This window comes from Oncorhynchus mykiss, chromosome 22 (genome assembly GCF_013265735.2).
Source record: "Oncorhynchus mykiss isolate Arlee chromosome 22, USDA_OmykA_1.1, whole genome shotgun sequence".
Classification (NCBI taxonomy): domain Eukaryota; kingdom Metazoa; phylum Chordata; class Actinopteri; order Salmoniformes; family Salmonidae; genus Oncorhynchus; species Oncorhynchus mykiss.
This window is the reverse complement of record NC_048586.1, coordinates 49,960,077-49,970,076: the sequence shown is the minus strand read 5'-3', so window position 1 is coordinate 49,970,076 and position 10,000 is coordinate 49,960,077. Positions and strand designations below refer to the sequence as shown.

The 10,000-nt window shown below is 51.9% G+C and overlaps 1 protein-coding gene across 4 annotated transcripts in view; it reads right to left on the bottom strand.

Moving 5' to 3' along the window:
* Positions 1–10,000, bottom strand: part of LOC110519289 (neuropilin-2) — a 201,212-nt gene that overhangs the window by 54,580 nt on the left and 136,632 nt on the right. For all 4 annotated transcript variants that reach the window (XM_036959471.1, XM_036959473.1, XM_036959474.1 and 1 more), the window contains exons 8-11: positions 8,751–8,895; positions 746–921; positions 450–623; positions 197–341 (exon numbers count right to left, since the gene is read on the bottom strand). In XM_036959471.1, the coding sequence (XP_036815366.1) occupies positions 197–341; positions 450–623; positions 746–921; positions 8,751–8,895 (640 nt within the window). The remainder of the gene's footprint in view (positions 1–196; positions 342–449; positions 624–745; positions 922–8,750; positions 8,896–10,000) is intronic.

Here is a 10,000-nt window from a genome sequence, read left to right as displayed (position 1 = left end):
GTGTGTGTGTATGTGTGTGTGTGTGTATGTATGTATGTGTGTGTGTGTGTGTGTGTGTGTGTGTGTGTGTGTGTGTGTGTGTGTGTGTGTGTGTGTGTGTGTGTAATATAATGTCTTTTAGCAGTCTCCTTTAATCTAAAGCGACGTCTGATCGTTTGTCTGCACTGATTGGTAGACGGAGGTAATGTCCTCTTACCTGGCAGTTCACATCCCAGCACCTCCAGCCTCATCCCTATCCCGACAGGAGACCACCTCTCTGGGTAGATCCTGATGAACTGAGCCGGGATCTCCTCAAACCGACGGATCTCTGGAGTGTCGTAGTGCGTGTTGCCCTCGAAGATCTGTAACGGAGACAGTGACGAGAAGGTTTATAGACGGAACAGAGGAGCGGTGTGTGTGTGTGTGTGTGTGTGTGCGCGTGCGTGCGTGCGTGTGTGTGTTCCCCATACCTTAGGATGGCTGGTCTTTCTGTCCAGTATAAAAGTCCAGTCCTTGCCCGTCAGGCTGTGAGACACGCGGTACTTCCTGACGAAGGCCCTGTTCTCAGCTGACGTACTCCCCTCCACGCTCCTCGCCCCCTGAGTGATGACGCCTCGTACTGTCTTAGGGACCCCCAAGTCCACCTGGATAAAAAAAAAAAAACAACTGATCAGATCCAACTTGAAAAAAATTCACAACACACTTGAGAACAGTGAGAAGACTAAAGCTATGAGAGACAGTGTTTCTGGATCTTGATCTGGTCTACCTGGAGCCACTCCTCCCCGGCCAGAGGCTGTGTTGGGCTGGGGAACCATCCTGACCTGCTGGCTACCAGCCTGGCCGTCCCCATGGAGCCGTGGATATCCCTCAGGGATGACGCTGTGATCTGGGAGTCGGGCAGCAGGCCGGACAGCATCCCCTGCATCTCAGAACATGGAGCGTCTGGAGAGAAGGGAGAATTCAGTACTTTTCATTGAAAACATTTAAAATACATCTACGGCCGGTGAGGGGAGATTAGGGGGAAGGGGAGGTTAGGGAAGGGAAGGGGAGGTTAGGGAAGGGAAGGGGAGGTTAGGGAAGGGAAGGGGAGGTTAGGGAAGGGAAGGGGAGGGGAGGGGGAAGGGGAGGTTAGGGGGAAGGGGAGGTTAGGGGGAAGGGGAAGTTAGGGGGAAGGGGAGATTAGGGGGAAGGGGAGGGGAGGGGGAAGGGGAGGGGAGGGGGAAGGGGAGGGGAGGTTAGGGAAGGGAAGGGGAGGTTAGGGGGAAAGGGAGGTTAGGGGGAAGGGGAGGTTAGGGAAGGGGAGGGGAGGGGAGGGGGAAGGGGAGGTTAGGGGGAAGGGGAAGTTAGGGGGAAGGGGGGATTATGGGGAAGGGGAGGTTAGGGGGAAGGGGAGGTTAGGGAAGGGAAGGGGAGGTTAGGGAAGAGAAGGGGAGGGGAGGGGGAAGGGGAGGTTAGGGGGAAGGGGAGGTTAGGGAAGGGAAGGGGAGGGGGAAGGGGAGGTTAGGGGGAAGGGGAAGTTAGGGGGAAGGGGAGGTTAGGGGGAAGGGGAGGTTAGGGAAGGGGAGATTAGGGGGAAGGTGAGGTTAGGGGAAAGGGGAGGTTAGGGGATGGGGAGATTAGGGGAAAGGGGAGGTTAGGGGAGGGGGAGATTAGGGGGAAGGAGAGATTAGGGGGAAGGGGAGATTAGTGAAGGGGAGGTTAGGGAAGGGAAGGGGAGGTTAGGGAAGGGAAGGGGAGGGGAGGGGGAAGGGGAGGTTAGGGGGAAGGGGAGGTTAGGGGGAAGGGGAAGTTAGGGGGAAGGGGAGGTTAGGGGGAAGGGGTGGGGAGGGGGAAGGGGAGGGGAGGGGGAAGGGGAGGTTAGGGAAGGGAAGGGGAGGTTAGGGGGAAAGGGAGGTTAGGGGGAAGGGGAGGTTAGGGAAGGGGAGGGGAGGGGAGGGGGAAGGGGAGGTTAGGGGGAAGGGGAAGTTAGGGGGAAGGGGAGATTATGGGGAAGGGGAGGTTAGGGGGAAGGGGAGGTTAGGGAAGGGAAGGGGAGGTTAGGGAAGAGAAGGGGAGGGGAGGGGGAAGGGGAGGTTAGGGGGAAGGGGAGGTTAGGGAAGGGAAGGGGAAGGGGAGGTTAGGGGGAAGGGGAAGTTAGGGGGAAGGGGAGGTTAGGGGGAAGGGGAGGTTAGGGAAGGGGAGATTAGGGGGAAGGTGAGGTTAGGGGAAAGGGGAGGTTAGGGGATGGGGAGATTAGGGGAAAGGCGAGGTTAGGGGAGGGGGAGATTAGGGGGAAGGAGAGATTAGGGGGAAGGGGAGATTAGGGGGAAGGGGAGGTCAGGGGGAAGGGGAGGGAAGGGGGAAGGGGAGATTAGGGGGAAGGGGAGGTTAGGGGGAAGGGGAGGTTAGGGGGAAGGGGAGATTAGGGGGAAGGGGAGATTAGGGGGAAGGGGAGGTTAGGGGGAAGGGGAGGTTAGGGGGAAGGGGAGGTTAGGGGAAGGGGAGGTTAGGGGAAGGGGAGGTTAGGGGAAGGGGAGGTTAGGGGAAGGGGAGGTTAGGGGGAAGGGGAGGTTAGGGGAAGGGGAGGTTAGGGGAAGGGGAGGTTAGGGGAAGGGGAGGTTAGGGGGAAGGGGAGGTTAGAGGAAGGGGAGGTTAGGGGGAAGGGGAGGTTAGGGGAAGGGGAGGTTAGGGGGAAGGGGAGGTTAGGGGAAGGGGAGGTTAGGGGGAAGGGGAGGTTAGAGGAAGGGGAGGTTAGGGGGAAGGGGAGGTTAGGGGAAGGGGAGGTTAGGGGAAGGGGAGGTTAGGGGAAGAGGAGGTTAGGGGAAGGGGAGGTTAGGGGGAAGGGGAGGTTAGAGGAAGGGAGGTTAGGGGGAAGGGGAGGTTAGGGGAAGGGGAGGTTAGGGGAAGGGGAGGTTAGGGGAAGGGGAGGTTAGGGGAAGGGGAGGTTAGGGGGAAGGGGAGGTTAGGGGGAAGGGGAGGTTAGGGGAAGGGGAGATTAGGGGGAAGGGGAGGTTAGGTGGAAGGGGAGGTTAGGGGGAAGGGGAGGTTAGGGGAAGGGGAGGTTTAGGGGGAAGGGGAGATGGGAGGTTAGGGGGAAGGGGGGGTTAGGGGGAAGGGCAGGTTAGGGGGAAGGGGAGGTTAGGGGGAAGGGGAGGTTAGGGGAAGGGGAGGTTAGGGGGAAGGGGAGATGGGAGGTTAGGGGGAAGGGGAGGTTAGGGGGAAGGGGAGGTTAGGGGAAGGGGAGGTTAGGGGGAAGGGGAGATGGGAGGTTAGGGGGAAGGGGAGGTTAGGGGGAAGGGGAGGTTAGGGGGAAGGGGAGGGGAGGTTAGGGGAAGGGGAGGTTAGGGGAAGGGGAGGTTAGTGGGAAGGGGAGATGGGAGGTTAGGGGGAAGGGGAGGTTAGGGGGAAGGGGAGGTTAGGGGGAAGGGAAGGGGAGGTTAGGGGGAAGGGGAGGTTAGGGGGAAGGGGAGGTTAGGGGGAAGGGGAGGTTAGGGGAAGGGGAGGTTAGGGATAAGGGGAGGGGAGGTTAGGGGAAGGGGAGGTTAGGGGAAGGGGAGGTTAGGGGAAGGGGTGTTGAGGTGAGAAGAAGAAAACAGAGTTGGGTGATGAGCATTGACGAAGACTGACGTTGACATTTCAAGGCTAGTGAGATAAATGATTCATGTCGTTATGTCACAGCAGTCGGCTTCAACAGTAAATAATGAATCAACAAACAAAAGCCTTTTGACTGAGTCCCACATGGATTCCTTTTCTCTAATACAGCACACTACATTTGACCAGGGTCCACAGGGCTGTTACTTAAAGCAGTGGGCACCTAAAGCACCTCCCACAAACAATCCTTTACTAGTTCTCAGGGAATAAAGCTGTTTCCCTCCATCACACAACGTGCTATCAATAAAGGAAAGATTGTAGTGTAGGTCTCTGACACAGGGATGAAATGAATGGAGGAGAGAGCTGAGAGATAGAGACCACTCAGAGAGAGAGAGACAACTCAGAGAGAGAGAGAGACAACTCAGAGAGAGAGAGACAACTCAGAGAGAGAGACAACTCAGAGAGAGAGAACTCAGAGAGAGAGAGACAACTCAGAGAGAGAGAGCTGAGAGATAGAGACTACTCAGAGAGAGAGAGAGAGAACTCAGAGAGAGAGAGGCAACTCAGAGAGAGAGAGACAACTCAGAGAGAGAGAGACAACTCAGAGAGAGAGAGACAACTCAGAGAGAGAGAGAGAGAGCTGAGATAGAGACCACTCAGAGAGAGAGAGACAACTCAGAGAGAGAGAACTGAGAGAGGGAGAGCTGAGAGAGAGACAACTCAGAGAGAGAGACAACAGAGAGAGAGAACTCAGAGAGAGAGAGCTGAGAGATAGAGAGAGAGACAACAGAGAGAGAGAGAGAGAGAGAGATGGCTCTGAGTATACGCCTTAACCTGAGTCTACGCCTTCACTATAGTGAATCACTAAAACAATACCAAAATACACAATGGAAAAAGAAGGAACAGCATGTCAGAAATCAGCTCAATGTATTTGGAAAATCCATAGACTCTAACCACGACTGGGAAAATTGGAAAACACTAAACAAACAACAACACAAAGAGTTATCTATCCAAAATGGAGATGTATGGGTAAACCACTACTCCAATCTGTTTGGCTCAATAACAAATAACAAACAGCAAAAACATATACATGATCAAATACAAATGATCTTAGAATCAACTATTAAAGACTACCAGAACCCACTGGATTCCAGAACCCACTGGATTCCAGAACCCACTGGATTCCAGAACCCACTGGATTCTCCAATTACCTTGAATGAGTCACAGGACAAAATAAAAACCCTCCGACCCAAAAAAGCCTGTGGTGTTGATGGTATCCTTAATGAAATGATCAAATATACAGACAACAAATTCCAATTGGCTATACTAAAACTCTTTAACATCATCCTCAGCTCTGACATCTTCCCCAATATTTGGAACCGAGGACTGATCACCCCAATCCCCAAAAGTGGAGACAAATTTGACCCCAATAACTACCGTGGAATATGTGTCAACAGTAACCTTGGGAAAATCCTCTGCATTATCATTAACAGCAGACTCGTACATTTCTTCAATGAACACAATGTACTGAGCAAATGTCAAATTGGCTTTTTACCAAATTATTGTACGGCAGACCATGTATTCACCCTGCACACCCTAATTGACCTCCAACCATACAAAGGCAAAGTCTTCTCATGCTTTGTTGATTTCAAAAAAGCCTTCGACTCAATTTGGCATGAGGGTCTGCTATACAAACTGATGGAAAGTGGTGTTGGGGGTAAAACATACGACATTATAAAATCCATGAACACAAACAACAAGTGTGCTGTTAAAATTGGCAAAAAACACACATTTCTTCCCACAAGGCCGTGTGGTGAGACAGGGATGCAGCTTAAGCCCCACCCTCTTCAACATATATATTAACGAATTGGTGAGGGCACTAGATGTCATGTCCTGGCCATAGAGAGGCTTTTATTCTCTTTTTTGGTTAGGCCCGGGTGTGACTAGGGTGGGCATTCTATGTTCATTTTCTATGTTTTGTATTTCTTTGTTGTTTGGCCGGGTGTGGATCTCAATCAGAGGCAGCTGTCTATCGTTGTCTCTGATTGAGAACCATACTTAGGTAGAGAGAGTGAGAGACAGAGAGAGAGAGAGAGAGAGAGAGAAAGAGAGAAAGAGAGAAAGAGAGAAAGAGAGAAAGAGAGAATCTAGAATCTGAAGTCAAATGTCTACTGTTTGCTGATGATCTGGTGCTTCTGTCACCAACCAAGAAGGACCTACAGCAGCACCTAGATCTTCTGCACAGATTCTGTCAGACCTGGGCCCTGACAGTAAATCTCAGTAAGACCAAAAATAATGGTGTTCCAAAAAAGGTCCAGTCACCAGGAACACAAATACAAATTCCATCTAGACACTGTTGCCCTAGAGCACACAAAAAACTATACATACCTCGGCCTAAACATCAGCACCACAGGTAACTTCCACAAAGCTGTGAACGATCTGAGAGACAAGGCAAGAAGGGCATTCTATGCCATCAAAAGGAACATAAAATTGCCTTTTATGGTTGTGAGGTCTAGGGTACGCTCACCAACCAAGATTTCACAAAACGGGACAAGCAACAAATGACAAAAATATCCTCCGTGTACAACGTAGAACACCAAATAATGCATGCAGAGCAGAATTAGCACGATACCCGCTAACTATCAAAATCCAGAGAAGGGCTGTTCAATTCTAAAACCACCTAAAAGGAAGCGATTCCCAAACCTTCCATAACAAAGCCATCACCTACAGAGAGATGAACCTGGAGAAGAGTCCCCTAAGCAAGCTGGTCCTGGGGCTCTGTTCACAAACACAAACACACCTCACAGAGCCCCAGGACAGCAGCACAATTAGACCCAACCAAATCATGAGAAAACAAAAAGATAATTACTTGACACATTGGAAAGATTTAACAAAAAAAACAGACCAAACTAGAATGCTATTTGGCCCTAAACAGAGAGTACACAGTGGAAGAATACCTGACCACTGTGACTGACCCAAACTTAAGACTCAGTGAGCATAGCCTTGCTATTGAGAAAGGCCGCCGTAGGCAGACATGGCTCTCAAGAGAAGACAGGCTATGTGCACACTGCCCACAAAATGAGGTGGAAACTGAGCTGCACTTCCTAACCTCCTGCCAAATGTATGACCATATTAGAGACACAAATTTCACAGATCCACAATGAATTTGAAAACAAATCCAATTTTGATAAACTCCCATATCTACTGGGTGAAATTCCACAGTGTTTCATCACAGCAGCAAGATTTGTGACCTGTTGCCACAAGAAAAGACACCATTGTAACACCATTGTAAATACAACCCATATTTATGTTTATTTATTTTCCCTTTTGTACTTTAACCATTTGTACATTGTTACAACACTGTGTATATATACATATAATATGACATTTGTAATGTCTTTATTGGTTTGAAATTTCTGTATGTGTAATGTTTACTGTTCATTTTTATTGTTTATTTCACTTTTGTATATAATCTACCTCACTTGCTTTGGCAATGTTAACACGTTTCCCATGCCAATAAAGCCCCTTGAATTGAATTGAATTGAATTGAGAGAGAGAGAGAGAGAGGATAGCATCTTAGCTAAACAGCCCTTCTCCTTTCATGTGATGTGGGGCGAAACAAATCACCTCTAATTCCCGTGGCAACTATAAATAGACCCAATTACAGCTAGCGAGTGGTGGAGTGAAGAGAGGGTCAGGGACAGGGACAGGAACAGGGTCAAGGACAGGGTCAAGGACAGGGTCAGGGACAGGGTCAGGGTCAGGGTCAAGGACAGGGTCAAGGACAGGGACAGGGACAGGGACAGGGTCAAGGACAGGGACAAGGACAGGGACAGGGACAAGGACAAGGACAGGGACAGGGACAAGGACAGGGACAGGGACAGGGTCCAGAACAGGGTCAGGGTCAGGGACAGGGTCAAGGACAGGGTCAGGGACAGGGACAGGGTCAGGAACAGGGTCAGGGTCAGGGTTAAGGACAGGGTCAGGGACAGGGTCAGGGTCAGGGACAGGGCCAGGGACAGGGTCAAGGACAGGGTCACGGACAGAGACAGGGACAGGGTCAGGGTCAGGGTCAAGGACAGGGTCAAGGACAGGGACAGGGTCAGGGTCAAGGACAGGGACAGGGTCAAGGACAGGGTCAAGGACAGGGTCAGGGACAGGGACAGGGTCAGGGTAAGGGACAAGGACAGGGACAGGGACAGGGTCAGGGACAAGGACAGGGTCAGGGTCAGGGACAGGAACAGGGTCAGGGTAAGGGACAAGGACAGGGACAGGGACAGGGTCAGGATCAGGGTCAAGGACAGGGTCAAGGACAGGGACAGGGTCAGGGTCAAGGACAGGGTCAAGGACAGGGACAGGGTCAAGGACAGGGTCAAGGACAGGGTCAGGGACAGGGACAGGGTCAGGGTAAGGGACAAGGACAGGGACAGGGTCAGGGACAAGGACAGGGTCAGGGACAGGGTCAGGGACAAGGACAGGGTCAGGGACAAGGACAGGGACAAGGACAGGGACAGGGACAGGGACAAGGACAGGGACAGGGACAGGGTCCAGAACAGGGTCAGGGTCAGGGACAGGGTCAAGGACAGGGTCAGGGACAGGGACAGGGTCAGGAACAGGGTCAGGGTCAGGGTCAAGGACAGGGTCAGGGACAGGGTCAGGGTCAGGGACAGGGCCAGGGACAGGGTCAAGGACAGGGTCACGGACAGAGACAGGGACAGGGTCAGGGTCAGGGTCAAGGACAGGGTCAAGGACAGGGACAGGGTCAGGGTCAAGGACAGGGACAGGGTCAAGGACAGGGTCAAGGACAGGGTCAGGGACAGGGACAGGGTCAGGGTAAGGGACAAGGATAGGGACAGGGACAGGGTCAGGGACAAGGACAGGGTCAGGGTCAGGGACAGGAACAGGGTCAGGGTAAGGGACAAGGACAGGGACAGGGACAGGGTCAGGATCAGGGTCAAGGACAGGGTCAAGGACAGGGACAGGGTCAGGGTCAAGGACAGGGTCAAGGACAGGGACAGGGTCAAGGACAGGGTCAAGGACAGGGTCAGAGACAGGGACAGGGTCAGGGTAAGGGACAAGGACAGGGACAGGGTCAGGGACAAGGACAGGGTCAGGGACAGGGTCAGGGACAAGGACAGGGTCAGGGACAAGGACAGGGACAAGGACAGGGACAAGGACAGGGACAACATAGCTGTTCTTACCAGTGATCTGGCACCCGTAGAGTTCGAAGCGCAGGGCGATGCCTGTCTTCCAGGCCTGGGGTCTGATGCGTACGAAGCGGGCCAGAACAGGCTGGGGGACCCGGTTCAGAACCACCTCAGTAGAGTCTGTGTTGGCATTGAAAATCTGGAGAGAAAGAGAGAGACAGAGAGAGAAAGAGAGACAGAGAGAGACAGAGAGACAAAGGGAGAGAGAGAGAGTGAGAGAGAGAGAGAGAGAGAGAGAGAGTGAGAGAGAGAGACAAAGGGAGAGAGAGAGAGAGAGAGAGAGAGAGAGAGAGAGAGAGAGAGAGACAGAGAGAGAGAGAGAGAGAGAGAGAGACAGAGAGAGACAGAGAGAGAGAGAGAGAGAGAAAGGGAGAGAGAGAGAGAGAGAGAGAGAGAGAGAGAGAGAGAGAGAGAGAGAGAGAGAGAGAGAGAGAGAGAGAGAACGGGTTAGAAACAGATGTGTGTATTTTATAATCCTTTTTCACATGAATGAGAAAAGTGAATGAGAAAACACCCATTGTACTACAACTTCCTCCACAAACCAGCTCCACTACACAGCCCACACAGGGCTTTATAGTCACTTAACAAATACACCAGCTCACACTGTGGTATAAATCCCTGGAAATACAGTTTAATCGTCTAACCACAGAGGCCGAGCGGATAGGAAGTGTGAAAGTGCGAAGCAGGCCTGAGATCTTTGGGTGCTGGACCGAGACCTGATGACAAGCTCGAATATCATATCTCCAACTCGTCCCTCTTCCAGACAGAACTAGACTAGAATGACCCTCCCTAAAATGACCCTCCCTAGAATGACCCTCCCTAGAATGACCCTCCTTAGAATGACCCTTCTTAGAATGACCCTCCCTAGAATGACCCTCCCTAGAATGACCCTTCTTAGAATGACCCTCCCTAGAATGACCCTCCTTAGAATGACCCTCCCTACAATGACCCTCCCTAGAATGACCCTCCCTATAATGACCCTCCCTATAATGACCCTCCCTATAATGACACTCCCTACAATAACCCTCCCTAGAATGACCCTCCCTATAATGACCCTCCCTATAATGACACTCCCTACAATAACCCTCCCTAGAATGACCCTCCCTATAATGACCCTCCCTATAATGACACTCCCTACAATAACCCTCCCTAGAATGACCCTCCCTAGAATGACCCTCCCTATAATGACACTCCCTACAATGACCCTCCCTAGAATGACCCTCACTAGAATGACACTCCCTACA